The 27,544-nt window shown below is 37.7% G+C and overlaps 2 protein-coding genes across 2 annotated transcripts in view; one reads left to right on the plus strand and one right to left on the minus strand.

The window, feature by feature from the left end:
• The window catches only part of LOC148128328 (vomeronasal type-2 receptor 26-like), a 343,174-nt gene that overhangs the window by 41,100 nt on the left and 274,530 nt on the right, over positions 1–27,544 (minus strand). The window lies entirely within an intron of this gene.
• LOC148128329 (vomeronasal type-2 receptor 26-like) lies at positions 4,227–26,912 on the plus strand. The gene is made up of 10 exons (XM_087919567.1): positions 4,227–4,448; positions 12,148–12,366; positions 12,892–13,018; positions 14,188–14,304; positions 20,672–20,678; positions 21,343–21,634; positions 21,926–22,762; positions 24,420–24,638; positions 25,132–25,261; positions 26,008–26,912. The coding sequence occupies exons 1-10, from the start codon at positions 4,227–4,229 to the stop codon at positions 26,910–26,912; spliced, it is 3,075 nt and encodes a 1,024-aa protein (XP_087775693.1).

Genomic DNA, 27,544 nt, shown 5'->3' on the forward strand with positions numbered 1-27,544 from the left:
ACCAACTTCCAATGTTTTCCCGACGAAGTGTGGTGTGATCCAAAGGTTTAATTTTTATCATTTAGTGCATGCTTCTTCCATCAGCTCTATCAACCTCGGAGGAAATAGACCTGCCAGAGAAAAAGGAGATCCATCTATCTCTACTGCTTTGATAGAGGAGGATCAAAGTCTGAATGAACAAATTTGAAGTACAAAGCAGAGAGGTTAAGACAGGGATATTATACGCAGAATTAAAATAGCATCTTTCCTGGATAACAGATCTCTCATTTTTCTCTTGGTTCCAATATAAAGTGGGTGATAAAAGAGGCAGTAATTATCCATGGAAGTGCACAATGAATAGATAGCTGGAATTGAACAAATCTTCATCACTGGTTAATCAGTATCATCATAAATGAAGGATATGCTCTTTTAGATGCCCCATAAATTGCACAGTGGGTTCCTTATTTAATCCCTTTGTAGGTAAGACAATAGCAGAAAGGAAATATGCATATCAAAAGACAATAAATTTTGATTTCAGATGCAGTTCATTGTGAATCCTGCCCAGAAGACCAATTTCCCAACAAGGACAAGGACCAATGCATTGCCAAGAAGATCCACTTCCTTGCTTACCAAGACACCCTGGGATACACATTAGTTTTTCTTGCTCTTTTTCTATCTGGGATCACTTCTGCAGTCCTGCTGATTTTCTATAAACATCATGACACACCTTCTCCTTTAGTGAAAATGTATAAAAGTTACTCTATCCTTTGTTATTGGCTCTTGGCATTTTGACCAGGAGCCCTTTTCCTTGAATAAAAAGCAATCCAATAAAAATCAATCAGAAAACCTGCACCTTGTGTGTGGCGTCCATCATTGGCTTCAGCACCAGGCTCAGAGCCAAATTGGGGAGAACGGGGTCAATATTGCTATGATTTATAAAATGTTATTGAAATTGAATTTGGAAAGGGAACATGTAAAACATTGTGTGATTCAGTGAACAAGGAATTTTCTATATAATGTGATGCTTGAACAATGGAAAAATATGTCGTTGAAAGGTTTTGAAATTACACTAAACTATAACTTAAAAGAAAATTTTTATAAAATAACGTATCACTGGTATTTAACACTGGATAAATTATCCAGAGTGTATAAGGGTATTTCAAATGAATTTTGGAAGTGTCAAAGAAGGAAGGAACTTTTTACCATTTATGGTGGACATGTGATAAAGCAAAGAAATTTTGGAGTAAGATATTATAATACAGAAAATTCTTAAAACAAAAAAAAAAATGAAACCAGAAACTTTTCTTTTGGGTTTGGAAACTTGGAGAAAAAATTGGAACTTTTATCTTATTTTGTGTTGACACACAAAAATGGAAGGACACTTTGATTCCCATTATGTGAATGGCTGTAGAAGCTGATGAAGTTGACAGAAATGGCTAATTGACCATTTTGGTTAAAGCAGAGAATATAAGTACTTAGTTTGCACATGAAGACCGCTTGTGAACTTTGTGTTTAAAGTGGAAAAAAATGAAAAGTTGATTTGGGGTTATCCGATTAGGCTGTTTTTCTGGAAATGGTTAGTTTATATAATTATAAGAAAACAAATAATTGTAGTTTAATGTTGATGCTTTTTTTTACTGCAACAGAAGGAGTTGGAAGTCATTGTTTCTTCTATTCTTTTCCCCAATTTCTCCTCACTTTCCTTTCTCCCTTCCCCCCTTCTACTGTGTCTTCCTATTTACTTTTGTGTTTTATCTTATAACCAAGTAAAAAATGTTAAACTGAAAAAAACGGTGTGTTTATTATTTCAAGGAGGGAAATTTTCTCATTTTGTTCCGTATTTAGTTTATTTTTAAGGTATTGTTACAAAGGATTGGGTTTGATATCAGTGTTTCTATACATATACAATGTATTTGTGTATGTATAGAAACTTGAGGCTTTATAAAATTTCGTGTTTTTTTTTAAATAGCCATGTTTAAATCCTCCCATGCATCAAGATCTGCAGTGCTGCCTCATCAATGTGACGCTCAGAGTTTTCCTCAGAGGAATGAATGGGAACGCATAGGAGGTGCACACATAGGAGGTGGAGAGGGCATGGAAGCCAATGGTGTCTAGCTGGAGCTGCAACCCAATGGACCCCAGTGGGGCTCTGCAGCCCATGCTGTGCAGGTGGGTCCAAGCACTGGGACTGCCAGGTTGGCCCTCCAAGCAGCAGGCAGAGATAGAGGCATGGGAGTGAGGCAGGTGATCAAGCCTGCTGAAAGGAGAGTGAGCCAGCAGCAGCAGCCAGGTGGAGGAGGAGCAAGCAAATGGGCCCAGGTATCCCCTCAGGGAAGTGGGGTTGGGCTGTGCAGTCCGTTGACATCCTGTGTGGCCTGAGAAGGTCAATGAGGCTCCTCCAGTGGATCAGCGGGTCCCACCCCACAACATGAGGGACCACATCCACTCTGGCCATGCTCACCCAGACACCCATGCTCCCCATGACTCCTCTGTGGGCAACAACAATCCTGATCTGGCTCTCAATGAAATGGAGTTTGACAGCCCCGCTTTAGCTCATGTTGAGTCAGATTCATCCCTCATGTTCCTTCAGCAGAGCTCAAGACGATTGCATCCCATCCAAGGCCTCAGTAGCTAAGAGTGGACGGGCCTCCCTACATTGAGGGGCAGCATAATCAGGCCATGATCTGGCCAGGACAAAAGGGACCAGGGTAGCTCCTCCTCAGATCACATTGGAAGTGGTCTGTTTTGAGTTGAGCCAAGAAGAATGGAGGCCATGTTGAAATGCCTCTAAGGCCTGTGTGAGGGATGGCAAATGAACATTGCTCAAGAGCATAAGTCTGGAGAACCCAGGAGTCCACTATGAAATGCCCTCCAGAAGCTTAGACACAGAGGTTGCCATGCAGCAAGAAACTTTGTTTGTTTGTTTATTTATTTATTGGTCAAGCATGTAGAAGATAACAAGTATAAGTGTCAACATAACCAAGAACAAAGGAAATAAATACAGATAAATGGGGACAGTAAGACAGGAACAGTAGAAACGCTAGTGCGTTTATGCATGCCCTCTTTAAGGACCTCTTAGGAATACTGATGCAGTACAATAGAAACGATCCCAACTGGTCCTGTGAATGAATCTTCAAGAAAATAATTTCAGACCTGGCAATTTGGGAAGCAGCACCACAAACGTCCAAAAGAAACACCCAGGTGACAATTCCTACCCTTCAGCTGCAGCAACAGAAATTTGCAAGTCCTACAAAAAACATTGCAGTAAATATCCTGAGATTCTTCCTCAACTTCCATTTCTGCCTTGTGCTACTATTCCAAAAAAGCACTCATGTTATCTGATCAAACTAGGGCATAAGCCAAAATCAATCTTGTGTGCAGGGGTCATTTCCATGCAGGTCAACCACACAACTTCCACCATGACTCCATCTGCTCTGTGAATTAAAAGAAGGGGCTCAAACATGTTTTCCTTTTGCTGCATGAAGAGAAGCTATTGCCAAGGGGATAGGACAGTGGCTTTTCCCTGCAATTATCAGAACAACAGGCATTCTTCATGTATTCCCTGTGGATTTCTAGGCACAAAGATCTTCCAGGATAAAACTTACTTTAAAAAATACACCTGAGTTCACCAGCTGGCGGACAGAATGTGACACCTTAGTCTGTCTTGAAAAGAGCTCCCTCCTGGGTGACTCATATGCCTTTGTTTCCTCTATGGTCATGGCCCAAACACAAGTAAAAAGGAAGCATGGTTGCTATAAATTTGCCCTGGGGACATCCAGGTGGCACAGGTGGTGTCTGATCTGCTAAACTTCCAGTGAGATTTCAGGAGGAACCTTCAAATCAGTCTATGCATAAACCTTGGCTTTTGTTTTAGGAAGGAAGGTGATAAGAATGACCAGGCTGGAGTCATGCTACTGTTGACACTGTTGCTCGTCTGGCTCCTGGCTCCAACTACAGCAAAGAGGCTCCAAACCATTTGTGTGTTCAGGGATTATGTCCACTTAAGGAAAAGCAACTATAGGCCTGGTGATCTCATTATTGGTGGGAATTTTCCCCTGGGAACCATTGTAAACTCTCCTGTCCTAGACCTGAATACATTGATTCATCATCTACATAATACATAAGTTTCAGCTGGAGGGGGAACATGCAGATAATTTTTTTTTTGTTTCAAAATCATTTTGTGCTTTTCTCAATAAATTAGAAAGCTGTTCAAATGGGCTGGAATTCTCAAAATCTTCATCAGGAAGATGATGCTCCCCAACATCACCCTTGGCTTCCACATCTATGGCCATTTCCAGAGGGAGAGATATATTTTCTTAAACAGCTTCTCCATCCTCACCTCACGAGGCCAAGTGGTTCCAGGTTACAAATGTGATATTCAGGACACTCTGCTCTCCCTCATTGGTGGTCTCAGTGCCAAGTCCTCAAGGCAGATGGCCTCCATCTTCAGCATCTTTAAGGTCCCACAGGTAAGAGAACTTTCTTGGATACAGTATGGAGTGGACAAAGATCAAAAGCACACAGAAAAGCCAAAGATGAACCTAAAAGTAGTTTTTTGTTGGGGTGGGAGATATAATGAGCTTGTGATTCTTATTTTATTCATTTTTTAAAAATTTTTTATTGTTTTTTGACATACAAACAAACAGACAAAACATAAAAACATCAGCTCCCCCATATTTATATACAAACAGTGAGTCGGTTGGTTCATCAGTTTTGTGCACTCCTCTCATAGTCACAATTACAATTACCTTGTATAATAACTCTTATTGTCAATACAAACTTATAAATCATAATATCACTATTAAAAAAAGAAATTTGACTAAACTTTTGTTCGATCATGCCTTTGTGAGATAACTATATTTTAAGTAATTTATTCTAAAACAAATCATATAATCGTGCCAATTCTATCCTAAATAAGAGAAAAAAAGGAAACAGAAATCTATTATATAAATATAATATCCAGTACCAAAAAAGAGAAAAGAAAAATGAAATCAATATTATTCCTTATTGTCTAACATTTCTATTTTTGTATTTCATCATTCAACCATTGATAGAAAAGATCCCAAACTATATAAAATTGTTTATCTTCTTGCTCTCTGATTTCAAAAGTCAATCTACTCATCTCAGCACATTCCAATATTTTCTTTATGACTTCTTCCTGCAATAGAATTTTCTCATTTTTCCAATTTTTTGCAAATACAATCCTAGCCGCAGTCAATACATTTACAATCAAATATTTCAGCTCTTTACTATAGACATCTGGTAAGATTCCCAATAAAAAAAGCTCCAGTTTCAAGTCTATGTGCTTCTTTGTCATTTTTTCCAACCACATGTGGATTTTAGTCCAATATTTTCTAGCCTCCTCACAAGTCCACCACATATGGTAGTATGAACCAGGTTTCTGATGACATTTCCAGCATTTTTCGGATTTGTTCTTGAACATTCTTGCTATCCTTGTCGGGGGAAAATGCCACCTGTAAAACATCTTATACAAATTTTCTTTAAAGGCTGTAGACATTGTCATTTTATAATTTTGCAACCATAATTTCTGCCATTTCTCTAAGACAATCCCATATCCAAAATTCCTCCCCCAAGCAATCATAGTTTCTTTAACTTGTTCTTCCTCCAGCTTAATTTCCAATAAGTAACCATATAATTTTTTAATCACCTTTTCATCAGTACCCATCAAAATCTTATCTAAATCAGTTTGTTTATCATAAAATCCCTCTGCTTTGGAATCCTCATAATACTTTGAATGTATTTGCAGATATGAAAACCAATTCATCTGTATACCTTGTTCCTCTAATTTTTGCATCGATTTAAGTTCACCCTTTTCATCTAGTAATTCCCCATAGCTAACTGTTTGTTCCTTTTTATAGATTATAGGATAAGAAAACGCTTCTATCGTTGATAACCAAACTGGAATTTTCAAATAACATTGTTTTCTTGTCTTCTCCCAATTTAACCACAGAGACTCCCGTATATAATGTCTTCTAAAATACCCCTGTGTTTTGGTTCCCTTATACCATAAAAAAGCATGCCAACCCAACAACAAATCATGACCTTCTAATGTCAACAATCTAGTTTTCCCCAATGTTATCCATTCTTTAACCCACATCAAGTTTGCAGCTTGGTAGTACAACTCCCAATTAGGCAGGCCAAACCCTCCTCTAAATCTAGCATCCTGTAAAAGCTTTAACTTTATCCTTGCTTTCTTGCCTTGCCATATATACTTCAAAACAATTTTATTTAAATCCTCAAAATACTCTTTTCCAAGCCTAATTGGTATTGTTTGAAACAAAAATAAAATTCTGGGTAGAATGTTCATCTTAATTGTTGAAATCCTTCCTATTAATGACAATTGTAGGTTTTCCCATTTTTTCAAGTCTTGGGCTATCTGTTGTTTAAGTTTAATATAATTGTTCTCCTTTAATGTACTACATCTCGACGTCAAGTATATCCCCAAATACTTAACCTTATTTGTAACTTGAATTTTTAACAGTTCTGCCAGTTCTTCTCTTTGTCTCAGCAACATATTCTTTGACAAAATCTTTGTTTTATCTTTGTTTATTTTCAGACCGGCCACCTCCCCGTATGCCTCTATCTTTTCCAACAGCTTCAAGGCTGTTTCTATAGGATCTTCCAGGATAAAGACTAGGTCATCTGCAAAAGCTTGTAATTTAAATTCTTCCTTTTTAATTTTCATTCCTTTTATAGTTTTATCTTCTCTGATATTTCTATTCAACACTTCCAAAGTCAATACAAATAACAAGGGAGAAAGAGGGCAACCTTGTCTTGTGCCTTTTCTTATATTAATAGGATCTGTGAGTTCTCCCTCCATCATTACCTTAGCTGTTTGTTCATTGTAAATTGCTTCTATTGCTTGAATAAATCTTCTAGCAAAGCCCATCTGTTCCATTAAAAGTAACATAAATCTCCAATTTACGTTATCAAATGCCTTTTGAGCATCTAAAAATATCAAAGCCATTTGCTTTTCAGGATGCGCCTCATAATATTCCAAGGTGTCCAGAATTACTCTCATATTGTCTCTAATCTGTCGCTTTGGCAAAAATCCATTTTGATCTGAGTGGATAAAGTTATTCAGATATTTTTTAAGTCTTTCTGCTAAAATTGAAGCAAAAATTTTATAATCTGCATTTAATAAGGAAATCAGTCTATAATTCTTGATTTGAAGTAAATCCGCCTCCTCTTTTGGAATAAGTGTAATATAAGCCTCTGACCATGTTTTAGGTATTATCTTTTTTAGCATAACTTCATTCATAACTTCTAGCAGTGGAATACACAATGATTCTTGAAAGGTTTTATAAAATTCTACAGGAAACCCATCTGGACCTGGTGCCTTTCCATTATTTTGTTTCTTAAGTGCTTGGCTTAACTCCATCATTGTTATATTGCTTCCTAACATTTCTTCAATCTCTTTAGGTATCTTAGGTAAATTTGCATTCTGCAAGTATTGTTTAACTTTCTCCTCATCAATATCTTCTTTCTTATACAGATGTTTGTAGAAGTCATAAATAATTTCTTTTTCTCTTTGCTGCCATGACAAGTTTTACCTTGGTCATCTATTAACTGCAATATTTTCCTTGACTCTTTCTCCTTTCTCAGCTTATATGCTAACCATCTACCTGGCTTATTTGCATCTTCAAAATAATTCTGTTTAGCACTCCTAATTTTCTGTGCCAGTTCTTCTTTGTCTATTAAGTCCATTTTATGTTTAGTTATATCCAATTTCAATTTAACATCTTTTTTCTGTGGCATTTTCTGCAGTTCTTTTTCGAGTCTTTTATATTCATCCTCCAAGGCTTTGAAAGCTTGCCTTTTCCTAATATTCTTTTTTCTTGTATAGTCTATTATCAAGCCTCTGGCATAAGCCTTCATTGTATGCCAAACATTCTGTATTGAAGTGTCTTCTTTTCTATTTTCTTTAAAGAAAAAGGCCAGTTCTTTCTCCATCCACTGTGTAAATTCTTTCTCCTTTAAAATAGTATTGTTTAACGTCCATCTCGATCTTTTTTTTTGTCCCTTCCATTTAATTGTCAATGGATTATGATCCGCCCAAGTACTTGTTTCAATATTTACTTCTTGAACGCTAGATATTAAGTCTGTTGAAATCCAAATCATATCAAGTCTGGACCATGATAAATGTCTATTTGAATAGAAAGTATATTGCTTAAGTTTAACATTTCTTTCTCTCCATATGTCTTTTAGAGTTAATTCCTCTGTCATTTTAAAAAAGGATTTAGGAAGAGTTTTTCTATTATACTTTGCTGCTGTTGCAATATAATCAAGTTTATTATCCACAATTCCATTAAAGTCTCCCATCATAATTATATTAGCATAGTCCAGTCCAGCCATCTTGGTATGTAATTTTTTATAGAATTCTTCCTGTTTGTCATTCGAGGCATAAATTGCAATCAAAAGTATCTTTCTATTATTGTCCATTATTTCCACCATTAATATTCTCCCATCATCATCTGTATAAATCATTTTAGCTGGAATAACCTCTTTAATATATAAGACCACCCCTCTTTTCTTACATTGAGTCAAAGAGGTAAACAATTTCCCTAATTTTGGTTGTAATAACAATTGTTCATGTTGGTTTTTAATATGTACTTCTTGTAGACAAATTATATCAAACTTTAGTTTCTTTAATTTATGGAAAATCTTCCTTCTCTTAGCAGCTGAATTCAGTCCATTTATATTCATTGTAATCAGTTTTTTTCTCTTCCATGATTATATTTTATATTTAGATTTAACCACTCTCGTGGGTCTTGATTCACGCTGATCTTTAATATCCACTTGTCCGCCTACTGCACCTTCTTCTTTTCCAATCTCCACTTGTTCCTCTTGGGATTCAGTTAATGGGACCTCCTTTTCTGCCTCTCCTTCTCTCTCTCCAAAGACTTCTGCGTAGAACAGTTCTGCTTTCTCGATTGAATCAATTCTATGCCTCTGTTCCTGCCATGTAAACATCAATCCTTCTGGGATCAGCCATCTGTAAGTCACCTCCTTTTTCAATAACATTTTGGTCAGGAATCGATATTCTCTTCTCATCTCTCTCACTCTTCTAGGTATTTGTTTTAAAACCAAGATTTCTTTACCTTTGTATTTCAATATCTTCTCTCTTGCCACTTGTAAAATTTGTGTCTTCATGGATTTTTTAGTAAATCTAATATGGACTTCTCTGGGCAGATTATTTCTCATCGCATATCTTGTAAAAACTCGATATATCTCATCTATTCCATCCATCATCTTCTCTTCTGTTATCTCCAACGCATCCGCCAAGATTCCTACCATTATCGCAGCCAAATCTTGTCCTTTTTCTTCTTCTATATTTTGAAATCTAAGATAGAATTCTGATCTATCCAACTCCCACTTCAACATCCCACTTTTTCTTGTTCAATCACTGTTAGTCTATTATCAATATTTCCAATCTTCTCCTCCTCTTCGTTTGCCCCTTCTTCGACTTTTTGAAGTCTCTCCTCATATTTTGTCATCATCTGTTGAATACTTTCCACTTTTTCCTCCGTCCTCCCTGTTCTTTGTTCAATGGTATCTATTTTTACCTTAAGATCTTGAATTCCTTGCATAATCATCTGAAAAGATGCTCTTTCTTGTTCTTTTTCTTTATCTTGCTTTAACATTGTCTGAATTGAACGCTGTCCAGATGGTGGGGAGGCAGAGGTAGACATAGAGGCACCCGAAGATATAAGTTTCTTACTCATTTTAAATGGTTCCAGCTCTTCAAATTCTTTCAAATTTTAATCCAAAAAGAGTAGCCAATTATAATCCAAAATGAAAAGGCCAATAATAAAAAAGAATCAATAATGAGAGAAAAAGAAGAAAAACATGAAAAAGAAAAAGGAAAAGAGCAAAAAGAAAAAATTCTTCAAATTCTTCCTGACCTTAATCCAATTAAAAAAAAATAGTCCACAAAAGAGCATAAAAATAAGAATAAAAACCCAGTAAAAATAATAATAAACAAAGTCAAAGCCAAAAAGAAGGAAAAGAGAAAAAGAGAGGAAAAACAAAACAAAAAACAAGAGGAATAAATTTCTTCAAATTCCACACCTTAATCCAGCCAAAAAAAAAAAAAAAACCTCAATTGAAAAAAGAAAAAAGAAATAGTCCATTGATATGCATTAAAAAAGAAAAAGCAGAATCCAAATAGAAAGGAGGAAAAATAAAGTAAAATAAGTCAAAATAAAGTAAAAATAGAAAAAATTCAGAGGCTTCCCTTTGAAAATAAATCAAACTTAAAAATAAAAATAAAGACCTTAATGCTGGTGGAGGGGGTGGCGGAACTAAAAAAAAGAATTAGAGAAAGAAAGTAAACAGCAATACACTGCACTCTATTTAATTGTCCAAGGCTCTAATTATGATTCCCTTCTCTTTCCCACAAGCTTCAAAGCTAAGCCATAAATATCCAGAAAGACACCTGTAATAATATTCTACAAAGCGCTTTCCTCTATCTTATCAGAAGATGTCCTTGGGGAGAAGTATTTCGTCTTTTCACAGTTCAAGTAAAATGTTTCCAAGCCTCTAGTTGGCAGTGTTACAAAGTTTCTTAGTTCTCACTTTCCCCCCTCCTCTCTGAACAGCATAAAAAAAAAAAGAAAAGCCGGCAAGGAATACACAAACATATAAAAGCAAAAAAAATAAAAAAAAAAAATAAACAAAGGGAGCCTCTAGCCTAAAAATGAAAAATCCAAAGGAAGAATACAACATATAAATATAAAAAGGAACAGTCCAGTTATCCCATAAATAACAATGAAGTCCGGAAGCAAAGAAAAAAAAAAGCAAATAAATTCTCTCTTTGACATCACCCTTAAAAAAAACGCCGCTTACTCAGTTTTGTCAAAAAAAAAAAAAATCACACAGATTTCTTCTATTAAACAGAGCGAACTTTCCAAACTCAAAAAATTAAATAAAAAAAAGTTTCTCACCCAACCGACAGACTCTCTCTCAGACCCGTTCTTTCTGGAGCCGCCCCGACTTCAGCAGCATGGGGGCTGCCTCTCCGCCACCAGCAAAAAGAGCTTCACCCAGGTCTTCCAGGGATTTTGCGATATCCCCGGAGTCCTCAGGGTACGCTCTTCATGATAGCTGTCCCCACGGGACAGCATAGGTCCGTTTGGACCGGCCGGTAACGGAGATATCGGCAGCAATCGAGGAGCTCGATTGCAGACCGTATCGTCACGGCGCAAGCTCCTCCCTTCTCCCCGATTCTTATTTTATTCTTTATTAAAGGGTAACCATCATTTTAGTGCCACTTATTCTCTATATTAGGGTGTTGGTTTCTTCTCTTTTCTTCCGATCGACCTCAACCAATAAAAATGGCAAAAAAGGGAAGAAGATTAATCCTGATTAAGTCTGACTGCCCAAGAAACTGCCCAGTTACATTTTTGAAAGGAGCATGAAAGGAGAAAGTTACAATATCTACAATGCTGGTTATGCTCTGGCACATGCTTTGCATGCAATGTATGGATCCAGAGTTCGACCGAGCATCATGAGGCTTGGAAAGAGGACCTCAAATGTCCAGTTATGGCAGGTAATTTCTGAGGCTTTTGACTCAATCCACAGATGCTTAGAACAGAAATTCCCCATATGAATTTTTTCACTTCCTGATTAAATGCCCGCAAGCTCCCATACCAATTCATCTGAGACCCCATCTGAGATGCTTCCTTAAACATGGCCCAGTAGATCAACCATTCTTCCTGCATTCTGCAGCCTTTCACAACAAGCTAGAGAAAATCAGTGGAATTTTTGATGGCTCTGATAGAAATTATTTATTAATTTCAAACATTCATTTATCAGTTAACAAGATCTTGGGCCAAAGAAACTATTGGAAAGTATTACAAGTATTGCAAGAAGAAAAGCCTACCATTAAATTTAGATTGTTGGAATTCAAATTCTCGTATTTTGATCAAATTGGAGTTGGAAAGCACATCCAGCGAAAAAGGGGAAACTTTTAGTTTCAGAGTTAAATACACCTGATTCTTCAGTTCACCACTAGGAGATGGAACTATCTGCTCAAATATAAACCCATCTTCTCAAGATGGCCATTATGTGATGGTAGAAGCTATAACATCTCAATTGTGGCTCTAGCCCAAATACTCCAATATCTGAAGGTCTCATTTATTTCAGATTCTCTCCTATTTGAGGAACATGCAGTTCAATAGCAGTGCTGGAGATGAAGTCTCCTTCTCAGAAGATGGACTGGGATCTGCTCGTTATGATCTTCTCAACTGGGTTCTCTTCCCCAATCAATCTTTTGTCCCCATGAAGGTTGGGCAAGTAAATCCTGAGCCTCCTCCTGACCAGGATTTCACCATTAAATCTGATGGAATCATCTGGGCTACAAAGGTGGGCTTCAAAGAACTGTTACAAGTACAAAGAAAGATGCATTCTCTTACTGAGATGCAGAACAACTTTCTAACTTGAGCAATTATCAAGCCAGAAATTAGGGCCATCATTTGATGAAAAATCTGCTTTGCACATTTGAGGTCTGATTTGTGTCCTTCCACAAAGGCTTAGGCTTAGGAACATTGTCTCCTTGAAATACAGGATGCAATTACAGGAAGCAACAGTGATTTCCATGGACCATTTCCACTCAGTTGTAACCTCACAGTTGTTTCTTTTAGAAACATTGTCGTCCTTCCTTTGCAGGCTGAGATTCCAGATCCAATTTCTCACATCTATGGGTGTGTCAGAAATGTCCCAGGCATGATTACCTCAGGATTGTTCTTGATTTCTGATTGACAGTGGCAATATATTTCTTTAGAAGGGATTCTGAATGTAGAAGTAGGAATAGGGAAAGGAAATAGGAATGGGGGAAAGAATGAATGCAGCTTAGGTCATCTGAAGTATTTCTGTTTTCTGTTTCCGAAGGTGCCCTTTGCCAGGTGTGGCATGAAGAGGTGCCATGCAGAAGAGAGGAGGAGAGTTCCAGAGGGTGAAAAGGTTTGCTGCTACCAGTGTGGTGCTTGTCCAGAAGGGACCATTTCAAACAAGACAGGTAGACAAGACTTCAAATGTTAATCTTTTAAGATCAAAGAAAACATTCATTAAGTCATTTTTTGTTATTGTCATTTTTTTTGAGATAGACATGAAATCCGATCTTCCAGCAAAACCTTTCAGTTTACCAATCTAAACTGCCCTGGTCACAGAGTCTTTCCCGATCCTCAGCACTTCCTGGCAGGATAGCTGTAGGGAAGACTTTATGAATCTCCAACTTGGATTTCCACTCTAAGAACAAATTGCAAAAACACCCTTCCAATCTTTCCTGAGGAAGTTTGGTGTGCAGTCCAAACTTTAATTTTTATTACACAGAATATGCTCCTTCCATCAGCACTATCAACCTCTGAGGAAATAGACCTGCCAGGGAGAAAGGACATTCATCTATCTATGTCAATTTGGTAGAGCAGGAGGGAACAGAAAAACCTCTGAATGAACAGATTTGAGGTACAAAGTAGAGAATTTAAGGAAGGGATAATGTATTCACAAACAAAACACTAGCATTCCTGGATAATAGATCTATCAGTCTATTGTGGGTTCCATTATAAAATAGGAGAAATGACAGGCAGCTACCCCAGATGGAAAGCCACTCATGGAAGGGCACAGTGAATGGATAGCTGGAACTGAATCCTCATCTCAGGCTATTCTATCACCAGGATCATGGTAAATGATTTGCTCTTTCTCTGCCCCATAAATTGCACATGGGTTCCTTCATCACTCCTTCTATGAGTTGGTCACCAGCAGAAAGGAAACACATCTATCACCTTTGTGCAAGGGATAATATACATTGCAGTTTCTCAAAAAATCCTTAGACAGACTTTTGATTTCAGATGCAGCTCACTGTGAACCCTTCCCAGAAGACTAATTTCCCAACAAGGACAAGGACCAATGCATTGCCAAGGAGATCCACTTCCTTGTTTACCAAGACACCCTGGGATATATTTTATTTTTTCTTACTTTTTTCCTCTCAGTGATCACAATAGCAGTTCTGGCACTTTTTCTTAAGCATTATGACACCAATCGTCAAGGCCAATAACCGTGATCTCACCTACATCCTCCTAGTCTCTCTTCCGCTCTGCTTCCTCTGCTCCTTCATCTTCATTGGTCAACCAGGGAAGCTCACCTGTCTCTTCCAACAATCTGCCTTTGCCATTCTCTTTTCCCTTGCAGTTCCCTCTGTGTTGGCAAAGACTGTCATGGTGGTTCAGGACTCCATGGCCACCAAAACAGGGAACAAGACAAGGAAACTCTTAGGAAAACTACTGACCAATTCCATTGTCATAGCCTGTACCCTGGTCCAAGCAGTCCTAGCTGGGAAGCTCTCCTCCATTTCTTAAATTGGACTTCCACTCCTTGTTTGGAGAGACCATCTTGGAATGTAAGCAAGGCTCAGCTCTAATGTTTTATGGCATCCTCCCCTACCTAGGACTTTTGGTCCTTGTCAGTTTCACAGTGGCATTTCTAGCTAGGAAATTTCCTGATAGTTTTAATGAAGCCAAGTTCATTACTTTTAGCATGTTGGTCTTTTGCAGTGTTTGGATCTCCTTCCTCCCTACTTACCTGAGCAGCAAAGGGAAGTCCATGGTGGCTGTGGAGATCTTCTCCATCTTGGCCTCTGGGGCTGGTCTCTTTTTCCCCAAATGCTACATTATTCTGCTGAGGCCTGATCTGAATTGTAAAGAAAATATAGTAAGAAATAAGAATTTGTAAGTAATGCTAGGATTAGTCTCATTTATATTTGTCTTTGTGGCATGTTTAGAATGGGATAGGATTTCTAATAAAGTATGACCTGAAGGAGGGATTTGTCCATAAAAGAATTCCTTATCAAGTTCTGCAACTTCTTACAATATTCCTGTGGTCAATCTTTTGATTTTCATATTTTCAAAGTGACCTTAGTCAGGTTCAATGCCATGTATGGAAGGAAAACTTGTTATTAAAACTGTGTTTATTATTTCACATATTTCTAAGTGTATATGGAAATGGAAAAAAACCAAGAATTAGATAAAAAGTACTACAAAATGTGAAGGAAAGAGGGGGGTTTGGTTTACCACACCTGAAATTGAATTTTGTGGCACGTTGTCTGGCCTGGTTAAAAGAGTGGGTGAACCTCCAGATTAAGAGGCTCCTTGTATTAGAGGGCCACGAATTAAGCTTTGGATGTCAGAGTTATTTATGGTGTAATAAAGTTAAAGTTAATGTTGATTTTAATAATCACTTTGCTAGACGTGCCATACTGAGAGTTTGGAATTAATATAAAACAAGTTTCTAGATGAAGTTGCCTCTTTGGATGTCCCCCCCAAGAAGCTTTTTTTAAAGAAAAGAAATGGCGGCAAAACCAGACTGATGGAAGTATGGTAACCTATCATATTTCAACTCTGGTGGACCTATATGAAAGTTGAGGGAAGAACTCGAATTAGAAGGTTATGTTTACTTTTGCTTTATATATCAACAACTGAAAGAATGATTCAAATCAGATAAAAAGAGTTTCAGGTTTGATTTTGCTAAAAATGAATTGGAAATAATTCTGCATGGTAGTGATGAATATATTATTACTAAGATTTATAAAAATGTTATTGAAATTGAATTTGGAAAGTGAACATGTAAAACATTGTATGATTCAATGGGCAAGGAATTTTGGATATAATTGATGCTTCAGTAATATGTAGATGAAAGGTTTAAAATTTACACTACACTATAATTTAAAAGAATTTTTAATATGATGTTATATTGCTGGCATTTAACACTGAATAACTTATCCAGAATATATAAGGGTATTTCAAATGAATGTTGGAAGTGTAAAAGCTAAGAAGCAACTTTTTACCATTGATGGTGGACATCAAATCAATCCAATTCAAACCTTTATTGTATGCTTACATATATTGTATGGTTACATGTATTGTATGTATCCAACATGTGTACTATGAGATTGAAGCAATTACTGAGACAAGGCTGGATAAGAGCTTGAAGAGCTCTAAAGATAAGATAAGATAAGATATCCACAGATATCAAAATACACACACTGGGAAGCATGCCAAACTCAGATAAGAATGGACAGACTAAAAATATTGTCACGCTTTGTTTCCAGCATTGGCTCCTGTACAGTTCATCCTTTTAAACAGGTTCACAGCTGCAGCCCATGAAAGGGATCAAGGCTATTAGAAATTGATAGTCACTTAAAAGTTGGGTTGGAAATATATAGACCAGAATAGACATTTAATACTGTCTCTTTAAGGGAAGGCAGTAATTGTAATTGGGTGTGGTTCCTCAAATGGCCATAAGATGGAGAAAGAATCTGGTTTCCTGTTCTGTTGTTGCTGTGAGTTGCTTGTCGCTAGATGTTCTGATGTTCGCTGTTTTTGATTCCTGCATTTTTCCTTTTGACTGTTGCTGATCGTTCTTCTTCTTGGATTGCTGTGAGTCCCTTTAGTGAATTGTTTATGATACTCGACTTTGTTATTTGGATTATCCCTGGACTGAAAACTGACTGCTTTAACTGTGTATGACTTGGACTGTTTGTTGGACTTTGCTTAACCGTTTACTGGAAGTAAAATCTACATTTTACTATTCAGTGTATCTGTGCGCTGGTCGTGTGTTATGCAACATTACTCTCACTACGTCTCCCTGTGTGCACTCATTCTCCTAACGGGGTATTACCTTAACACTGGTTATGGACCCAGCCCATACCAAGCTCAAATAACTGAGAGTTGGTGTGAATACACAGTACTGGTTGTTTTTGCTGACATAATTGGTCCTAAAAAACCTAGTTTAGGAGGTGCCTGCTATATTTTGATTATTATGGATTATTACTCAAAGTACGGTTTCTGCTATTTAATGAGAAATAATACAGAAACATTCCAAAATTTCTTTAATTGGCTAAGGTTTGCAGAAAGAAAAATGAAACGTAGGGTAATGACTTTAGTTACTGATAACGGGACTGAGTTTATTAATAATAGATTCCAAACAATGTTAAAATTGGCTGGTGTTGAGCATAAACGTTCTGCACTTTACAGACCACAACATAACTTGTTTATAGAATGAAGGGGGCAAAAATTACAAGCTATTACAAGTTAGGTCAGCAGTAGACAGTCTAAAGTTTTTGAGTTTTGGGGAATAGACCATAAAGTCTGAGAGAGTATTCCAGGCATTTACCACTCTGTTGCTGAAGTCGTATTTCCTGCAATCGAGTTTGATGCAATTTACCTTGAGAAGGGAGGGAGCGGGAGAAAGGAAGGAAAGAAGGAAAAGGAAGGAAGGAAGGAAGGAAGGAAGGAAGGAAGGAAGGAAGGAAGGAAGGAAGGAAAAGAATACCCATTCCTAAGAGGCCTGTAAGGGACGTGCAAGAGCACACCATCATCCCTACCGTCACTGTCCCACCATCCCCATTCATCCGCACCTACTTCCTGCATTCCCACTCATGCCTACACCCATATCTATTATCCTGTAAGTGACTGACAAATCAAATCAATAAAATAAAAAAAATAAATGTTTGATACTTGGTCTAGCAAATGTGTTGTATACTCTAGTTAGTAGTGCAATATTACCAGAGAAAAAGCTACGATTATTTATTTTTTCTTTATTAATTTTGATTTTATCACTTACAAAACAATAGGTACAAGTATATTTATTCCACCAGATAAAGACTGAACGCACCAATTATCACATTAAACAAGAGGAAAACCTTCTACGCACAAATTTCACCTGTGCTTTCTACAATTTTGTAAACAACAAACTAAAAGACTCAAGTTCCATCCCGCCCCTGAAAGGACCTAATGGTAAAGACTGCAATGATGACACCATTAAAGCCAACATCTTTAACACATTCTTTGGCTCAGTATTTGTAAACAGCAATGGATCATGCCCAGTATTTCCTAGTCAAACCACATACAACTACAATGATCTAATACATATCAATTTTACAGAAGACAAGGTTGAAAAAGCACTACGCAATCTAAAACCATCTCTATCTATTGGATGGGACAGAATACGTGCCTACTTCTTAAAAAGCTATCCACTGCCATAGCAGAACCTCTAAGCATAATCTTTGAAAAATCTTTCAGGACCAGCTCCTTGCCTAACCTATGGTCACAAGCCACAGTCATCCCCATCTTCAAAAAGGGAGACCCCAGCCTAGCTGAAAATTACAGACCAATCCCTTAAGGCTGCGTCACCTATAAAGTCATGGAATCAATTATTAACCAATCCATTATCCTCCATTGGAGAGAAAACACCTACTCTCTAATAAACAATTTGGTTTCAGAAAAAAACTATCCTGTAATCTGCAACTCTTACACTGCAAAAACATATGGACTACACAACTCGATCAGGGCAAAACAATAGATGCAATCTACATAGACTTCTGTAAAGCCTTTGATTCAGTGGTACATGACAAACTACTCCTAAAACTAAAATCTTACGGTATCTCTGGACAACTGCATAACTGGATAGAAGCATTCCTGCCAAACAGATAACAAATGGTCAAAATTGGGAGTGTCCTGTCAAATTCTGTACCTGTCAATAGTGGTGTCCCCCAAGGCAGTGTTCTAGGAGAAACTCTATTTATACTCTACACAATTGATCTCTCTGATCATATTAAGAGCAACTAAGTTCTCTTTGCTGATGATATAAAGCTATTCAATACCACAGACAATACTGCTACCCTACAAAAAGACCTCAACAATGTATCAGAATGGTCAAACAAATGGCAACTTCAAAACTCAACAAATAAATGCTCTGTCCTACATATTCGCAAAAAAATAAATCAGAAAATAAAATACAGGCTGAATAGTCAAGACCTTGTTGATGATTCAAACTCTGTCAAGGACCTTGGAGTTCTCATCTCTAATGATCTAAGTGCTAGAGCCCACTGTAACTACATAGCCAAAAAGGCGTTAAGAGTTGTTAACCTAATCTTCTGTAGCTTTTTCTCTGATAATATTACACTAATAACTAGAGCATACAAAACATTTGCTAGACCAATACTTGAATACAGCTCATCAGTCTGGAACCCACATTAAGTATCTGATATTGGCACAGTTGAGAAAGTCCAGAAATATTTCACAAGAAGAGTTCTCCACTCCTCTACTCGTTGGAGAAACTTTATGCCACCAGACTCAAAATTCCAGACCTAGAAAATCTCGAACTATGCCACCTTCAGTCCGATCTAAGTATAGTTTATAAAATCATACATTGCAATGTCCTACCTGTGAATGAATACTTCAGCTTCAACCATAACAACACAAGAGCAAACAATAGATACAAACTCAAGGTTAATAGCACCAAACTTAATTGCACGAAATACGACTTCAGCAACAGAGTGGTCAATGTCTGGAATACTCTACGTGACTCTGTGATTTCTTCCCCAAACCCCCCAAAATTTAACCTTAGACTGTCTACTATTGACCTCACCCCTTTCCTAAGAGACCTGTAGGGGGCATGCATAAGTGCACCAACGTGCCTACCATCCCTTTCCTATGGTTTCTTTTTATTTTTCTTATAAGTATCTATCTCATGTATTCAAAACTACGTTTTTACATATACCTATTATCTTGTAAGCAATTGACAAAAATAAACAAATAAACAAAAAATAAACAAACAAATAAATAAATAAAATTGTCTCCTCTCCTCTCCTCTCCTTCTATTCTATTCTATTCTATTCTATTCTATTCTATTCTATTCTATTCTATTCTATTCTATTTCTTTTTCTATTTCTATTTCTATTTCTATTTCTATTCCATTCCATTCCATTCCATTCCACTCCACTCCACTCCACTCCATTCCATTCCATTCTATTCTATTCTATCAATTGTCCTGTTGGGAAATTTCTCCTTAGTTCCAGTTGGATCACTCCTTGATAAGGTTCAATCCATTACTTCTCCTCCTGCCTTCAGGTGCTTTAGAGAAGAGGTTGACAGACTTTTCCCTGTGACAGCCCATCAAATATTGGTTCATGGAGGTCAAATTCACAACTTCAGCATGACTCCATCTGCTCTGGACATGACAAGAAACACAAGAATGTTTTTTTTTTCCAATTGGGTGTATGAGAAGCTATTGCTACAAGGACAGAAACTTGCTTTTCCTTGCAACCATCAGAAGTACAGTAATTGTTAGTGTATCCCCTGTAGATTTCTAGATACAAAAACTTCCAAGCTATAAAAACATGTCTGAGTTCTCCAGATGGGGGGTAAAAGATGAGACCTCAGCCTGTCTTGCAAAAAGCTCACTCCTGGGTTTGAAGAGACTCACGTGTCTTTGTTTCCTTTATAATCACAGTCCAAACACAGGTAACAGGAAGCATCTTTGCTGTAAATTTTTTCTGTGGCCATCCAGGTGGTATAGGTGGTGTCTGATCTGCTAAAGCTCCAGTGAAATTTCAACCTTCAAATCAGTTTCTACCTAAACTTTTATTTCTGTCCCAAGAGGGAAGTTGACAAGAATGACCTGGTAGGAATGATGCTATGGTTGATGCTGATGCTCTTCTGGCTCCTGGCTCCAACTACAGCAAAGAGGCTACAAACCATATGTGTGTTCAGGGATTATATCCCATTACACCAATGCTACTATAGGCCTGGTGATCATATTATTGGTGGGAATTTGCGTTTGGGAGCTAGTTTAAATTCTACTGTCCCACACTTTAATACATCAACTCTTCTTTTAGATAATAGGTAAGTTTCACCTGGACTTCTTTCAAAAATACTTTTCAAGTATTCTGCACTGTCTTAGTGTAATATATATCTTCTCCTTTTCTCAGTAAAATAGCAAGTTCCTAAAATAAGCCGCAATTCTGAACTTCTGAAAACTAGGTACTTCAAAAGGAATTTTTTATTGAAAGGAGTAATCCAGATACTAGCCAAAGCAGAGTCTCAGATACCCCCCGGCATACAGGAACAGATAAATGAATGTGGATTTAGTCAACCAAAGAAACAACATGTTAATCCCCCTCCCCCTTTTCTCAGAACGTATCTTAGAAAAGTTTTTCAGGAAGTTCCTCTCAGAGCTGGAATTTTTCTGATCACTTCTCCTCTTGCTATCTCTCCAAGAGGTGACAAGGTTCCAGGCATCTGGCTGCATTCGTATATCGTGTGCAAGTTATACAGATTCAATACAAGGCTTAAGATATTCAGGTTACATCAAAAGGGTTACTTGTACCAACTCTCCCCATCCTTCTTCTTCCATTATAGAATGGCAGCATTCAGGTTTCGCTGAGAAAGATCCTTAAAAAAAAACCCAAACCCAATTTGGATGTTGCTGCACCAAACCAAACACTGAAGCAAACTCTACAAACAAACAACCTTAACTGTAATATTCCCTGTATTTTTCGCACTATAGACTCATCCCCAGTAGCTACCAGCAGATCCTTGCATTGATATTTGCTGTCTCCCAGGTCAATAAGGATTTTCTTCTACTCCCCAACATCACCCTTGGCTTCCACATCTATGGCCATTTCCAGAGGGAGATAGTTATTTCCTTAAACAGCCTTTCCATGCTCTCCTCACAAGGCCAAGTGGTTCCAGGTTACAAATGTGGCTGGAAGGGCACTCTGTTCTCCATCATTGGTGGCCTCAATGCCAAATCCTCAAGGCAGATGGATTCCATCTTCAGCATCTTTAAGGTCTCACAGGTAAGAGAGCTCTCTTGGATACAGTATGGAGTAGACAGAGATCAGAAGCTTACTCAAAAGCAGAGAGGAAGGGTTTTTGGGGGGAGGCATATCATGAGCATGTGACTCTTAGTTAATTCTTTATTAAAAAGTGGCCATCATTTTAGTGCCATTTATTCTCTCAATCCGATTGTTAGTTTTTTTTCTCTTGTCTTCCCACATACCTCAAGCAATAAAAATATGTAACTGGTAATCCCTAAAGTGAGCATCAACTTTTAATTTGTTTTGAAAAAATAATTTCATTTTCTCCAGCTTGGTGTTGATTTTGAGTTCTCTCAGGGAGAGAGAAGAGTTTATCCTTCTTTCTTCCGGATTAATCCTAAAGAATCTTCTCAATATGTGGGTTTAGTCCAGCTGCTCCTGCATTTCCGGTGGAACTGGGTTGGGCTTATGGCCCCTGAAGATGAGAGGGGAGAACGTTTCATCTCAACTCTGACCCCAATGCTCCAGGAGAAGGAGATCTGCCTGGCTTTCTCTGAAAGATTGAAATCACATGATTTTGAGATTATAATGAAAAAATTATTTCTCAGTTTCAAGACTTGGTCAAAAACTGAAGTTATTCTTCTCTTTGGAGACTATGTTTGTAGTTTAAGTGTACAGACAATTTTGTCTTTTCATGTAAAATCAAGTAAGACAGCATTTCAGAATGTTTGGATCTTAACCTCCCATTGGAAACTTAGTGTGGCGGAATCTGAATACTCATTGTTATTTGTAAAGTCTTTCCATGGAGTCTTGCATTTCAGAGACCACACCGGGGATGTCTCAGAATTCAATCATTTTGTTCTGTCTTTAGACCCTTTGAACCCCCAAGGAGATGTCTTTCTCCGTCTATGGTGGGGATTGGTTTTTGGCTGCAAGATCCATAAATCAGGAGAGATCCCTCCAAAGGGGGAAAAACTATGTACAGGAAAGGAGAATGTGCAGAATCTGCCCAATTACATTTTTGAAACCAGAATGACAGGTGAAAGTTACAATATCTACAATGCCATTTATGCTGTGGCACATGCATTACATGCAATGTTTGGATCCAGAGCCCACCCAACCATGATGAGGTTTGGAAAGAGGACCCCACATATCCAATCATGGCAGGTAATTTCTGTGGTTTCTCAGAGAGGAAGATTCCCATATGCATTTCTTCAGTTACTGATTCAATATCCACATGTTATCATATCAATGCATATTAAAAACAATTATTAGAAAAATATGAGTTAAGAATAATGTTTTGTTGGAAGAGGTTAGAGAGAGGAGAAAAGAAAAGTGAAGGTTCGTTAAAATGTTTAAAAGTATATCTAGCTAATGTTTGAAATGTAGTCAAAAGATGGGCTTATTTTATCATGTGTGGTGGCCTTGTGATAAAATAAAACAATCTCTGGACGAAAATACACAGATGGCTAGAAAAGATAATAGGGAAACACATAGATTTTATAGCTGAACTATTTTTTTTAGGGATGATACCAGAAAAATTTGATCAGAAAAGTATGTATTTAGTATCACATGTCTTAACAACAGTGAAGATTATTTTTGTACAACATTGGAAAGATGAAGAAAGATCGCAAGAGGAAGAGTTAGTTAAGGAGATTCTAGAATGAATATACTTACATTTAAAATTAAACAGAAAGAAGACACAGAATATGATCAGACATGGAACTTATTTTACCAGTGGTTGGAGAGTAAGAATGGAATCTGTATTGTTAAGCAAATTAAATACCCAGAAAACACATTTATTAAGCACTATGAAATGTAATTAGTAGAAAATTAATAAAAGTTATTACAAAAATAAGAAAAAAGAAGAAAGACCTACATAAAGTCCTGAAAGGCTTCAATGTTTACCTGGGTTTCAGGAGGTAACCATGACAGGGAGTAGAAGTCAGCTGAGACCACAACAACAATCTGTCTATGTTTGAGAAAGAAGCTTCAAGAAATCAGAAGAAGTCCTAGTTGGCATATTTGCAGAACAACCTCCATTTCCCTCAGCATGTAACCTGAATCTAACTTGTAGAAAGACACTCAATTCATTTTAATCCTGGTTTATGTTTCTATAGTTTAACATCCTACGTGACCCTTCCCCCCACTTGTTCAGCTTTATGCTTAATGCACTGCTCAGCTTGTGTGAATGCAGCCACCTGAGCACATAAAGAAGGACTCAAAATAGTCTTAATGGGTTGTTTGTCTCAAACCCATCAGACTTTTTTGCATTACTGGATAAAAATTTAACTTCTCTGAACAGTGAAAAGACAAATCAGGGCAAGCACTTCCTTTTCCTTGACTCCATTTCATCAAACATGGTTCCTGCATTCTGCTCTGTTTGATTCTCAGATAGAAAAAATATCAAAGGAATTGTACTCTGTTGCCATACAAATCATTTAATCGTTGCTACAGTGAATTTATCAATTACAAGATCTTGGGATAAAGTAAATATTTAAAACTACGTGTAATCAAATATATCAGGAGAAAAAGCACATGATTAAATCTGGAATGTGGCACTGAAATTTTTCATATGTGCTTATTCTGATAAAGCATTATTTGAAGAAACCATGATACAAAGCACCAAAGATAAAAAATGTTTTTTTGTAGTTTCAGAGTAAATACTTGGTGTTACTCCAGATTCCTCAATTCTCCACCAAGAGAATCCTCTAGCTTTTCAGAAATAAATTCATCTTCTCAAAATTGTCACCATGTTCTGATAGAAGCCATAACTGTAGCTCTAACCAAATACTCCTATTTCTAAAGATCACATTTATTTCAGATTCTTCCCTATTTGGGCAATGTGCAGTTCAACAACAGTGCTGGAGATGAAGTCTCCTTCTCAGAAGATGGACTGAGATCTGCTCGTTATGACCTTCTCAATTGGCTTTTCCTCCCCAATCAATCTTTTGTCCCCATGAAAGTTGGGCAAGTGAATCCTGAGGCTCCCCCAGGCCAGGATTTCACCATTAAGTCTGATGCAATTGTCTGGGCCACAAAGGTGAGCTGCAAGGAAATGTTGTAAATTCTGGGAAAGATTCATTCTCTTCCTGAAATGCAGAACATCCTTCTAACTCAATTGAGTTAGAAATCATGGTAGTCATTTTGTGACAAATCTGCTTTTCATGTAACACATTTGAGGTCTGATTTGTGTCATTCCACAAAGGGAACAATTTCTGTTTGAAACACAGAATGCAATTACAGCAAAAAAAAACCTGTGATTTCCATGGACCATTTCTGCTCAGTTGCATCCTCATAGTTCTTTCTTTTAGAAATGCTGTGCTTCAGTCACAAGCCTTCCTTTGCAGGATGAAACCCCAGTTCCAATCTCCAGCATCTGTTGGTGGATTGGGAGTTTCACTGGCCTGCATCCCCCTAGCAGCTGTTCCTGGTTTTTGATAGACAATGGTGAACAATTTGTTTAGAAGAGATTCTGAGCATAGAAATAGGAATGTGGGAACCAATTAAATAATTCATTGGTATTTCTCTCTCAGACCATCCCCTTTGCCAGGTGTGGCAGGAAGAGATGCCAGGCCGGAGAAAGGAGAAGAGTTCCTGAGGGCAAGCAAGTTTGCTGCTACCAGTGTGACGCTTGTCCAGAAGGGACCTTTTCTAATCAGACAGGTAGACCAGACTTGAAACTTTAATCCTCTAGAATCAAACAAAGACAATCATTAAATCAATCTATTTTTGTTCTTGTTGTCATTTGTGATGAGATTGATGTCCATTCATAGTGCTCTACCACAGAGGACACTTTTCCTAATCCTCAGCAATTGCTCTTAGGATAGATTGAGGGCAGAATTTGTGAATCCCCAACATGCATTTCCACTCTAACATCCAATTGGGAAAACCAACTTCCAATGTTTTCCTGAGGTAGTGTGGTGTGTGATCCAAAGGTTTAATTTTTATCATTTAGTGCATACTTCTTCCATCATCACTATCAACCACTAAGGAAATAGACCTGCCAGAGAAAAAGGAGATCCATCTATCTCTACTGCTTTGATAGAGGAGGATCAAAAAGTCTGAATGAACAAATTTGAAGTACAAAGCAGAGAGGTTAAGGCAGGGATATTATACGCAGAATTAAAATAGCAACTTTCCTGGATAACAGATCTGTCATTTTTCTCTTGGTTCCAATATAAAGTGAGAGATAAAAGAGGCAATAATTACCCATGGAAGTGCACATTCAATGGATAGCTGGAATTGAACAAATCCTCATCACTGGTTAATCAGTATCATCATAAATGAAGGATATGCTCTTTTAGATGCCCCATAAATTGCACAGTGGGTTCTTTATTTAATCCCTTTTTAGGTAAGTCAACAGCAGAAAGGAAATATGCATATCAAAAGACAAAAAATTTTGATTTCAGATGCAGCTCACTGTGAACCCTGCCCAGAAGACCAATTTCCCAACAAGGACAAGAACCAATGCATTGCCAAGAAGATCCACTTCCTTGCTTACCAAGACACCCTGGGATACACCTTAGCTTTTCTTGCTCTTTTTCTATCTGGGATCACTTCTGCAGTCCTGCTGATTTTCTATAAACATCATGACACACCGATTGTCAAAGCCAACAACCGAGGTCTCAGCTACATCCTCCTAGTCTCCCTTCTGCTCTGCTTCCTTTGCTCCTTCCTCTTCATTGGTCAACCAGGGAAGCTCACCTGTCTCTTCCAACAATCTGCCTTTGCCATTCTCTTCTCTCTTGCAGTTTCCTCTGTGTTGGCAAAGACTGTCATGGTGGTTCTGGCCTTCATGGCCACCAAGCCAGGGAATAAGACAAGGAAACTCTTAGGAAAACCACTGACCAACTCCATTGTCATAGCCTGTCCCCTGGTCCAAGCCCTTCTTTGTGCCACTTGGCTGGGAACCTCTCCCCCATTTCTTAACTTGGACTTCCACTCCTTGTTTGGAGAGATCATCTTGGAATGTAAGCAAGGCTCAGCTGTAATGTTTTATGCTGTCCTCTCTTACCTAGGACTTTTGGCTCTTGTCAGTTTCACAGTGGCATTTCTAGCTAGAAAATTGCCTGATAGTTTTAATGAGGCCAAGTTTATTACTTTTAGCATGCTGGTCTTTTGCAGTGTTTGGATCACCTTCCTCCCTTCATACCTGAGCACCAAAGGGAAGTCCATGGTGGTAGTGGAGATCTTCTCCATCTTGGCCTCTGGGGCTAGTCTCTTGGTGTGTATCTTTCTTCCCAAATGCTATGTTATAATACTGAGGCCCCATCTTAATTGTAAAGAAAATATAGTAAGAAACAAGAATTTCTAATTAATGCTAGGATTAGCCTCATTTGTATTTATCTTTGTGGCATATTTAAAATGTTATAAAATTTTAATAAATGATGACGTGAAGGAGAAATTTGTCCATAAAAGAATTCCTTACCAAGTTCTGCAACTGCTTACAATATTCCTGTGATCAGTCTTTTGTTTTTCATGTTTTCAAAGTGTCCTTAGCGAGGTCCAATGCCCTGTGTTGGGTATATTGATACACGAACTAGGTTTGGGTGAATAAATATATAAACCTAGGTTTAAGTGTTTGTAGCTTTAAGCACCAAACTGCAATGTAATTATATAATTAATGGTGCGGTTACAACCTGCAATAAAAGGCAGTGAGAGAAAGGTAACAGTCCTGGTCTCCCTGGTCTCCCTGCTCTCTGCCTGCCTGCTGCTTACTCCTGTTTGAGACATCTGCTTGTTACTGTTTGCTGGCTACTGTGCTGGATACCGTTTCTGCTGAACAAAAGGACTATTTTCCTTGGTGAGCTGATATCCTGTGAATACTCAGCGTTGTCTTCGAGAGAAAGGTATCGGGAGGAGAAGATTTACAAGCAGATAAGGACATATTACTGACTAGTAAATGGACTAAGTTACTGGATGGATATATTTGTGAATGACATATGG

This window comes from Pseudonaja textilis, chromosome 1 (genome assembly GCF_049901715.1).
Source record: "Pseudonaja textilis isolate UNSWEBS1 chromosome 1, rPseTex1.2, whole genome shotgun sequence".
In the NCBI taxonomy this organism is placed as follows: Eukaryota; Metazoa; Chordata; class Lepidosauria; order Squamata; family Elapidae; genus Pseudonaja; species Pseudonaja textilis.

Coding starts and splice junctions, on each gene's coding strand:
- LOC148128329 (XM_087919567.1), top strand. CDS start 4,227: ATGATGCTCCCCAACATCACCCTTGGCTTCCACATCTATGGCCATTTC. Junction 22,763..24,419: donor CACATATCCAATCATGGCAG/GTAATTTCTGTG, acceptor CATTTATTTCAG/ATTCTTCCCTATTTGGGCAA. Junction 24,639..25,131: donor CAATTGTCTGGGCCACAAAG/GTGAGCTGCAAG, acceptor TTTCTCTCTCAG/ACCATCCCCTTTGCCAGGTG.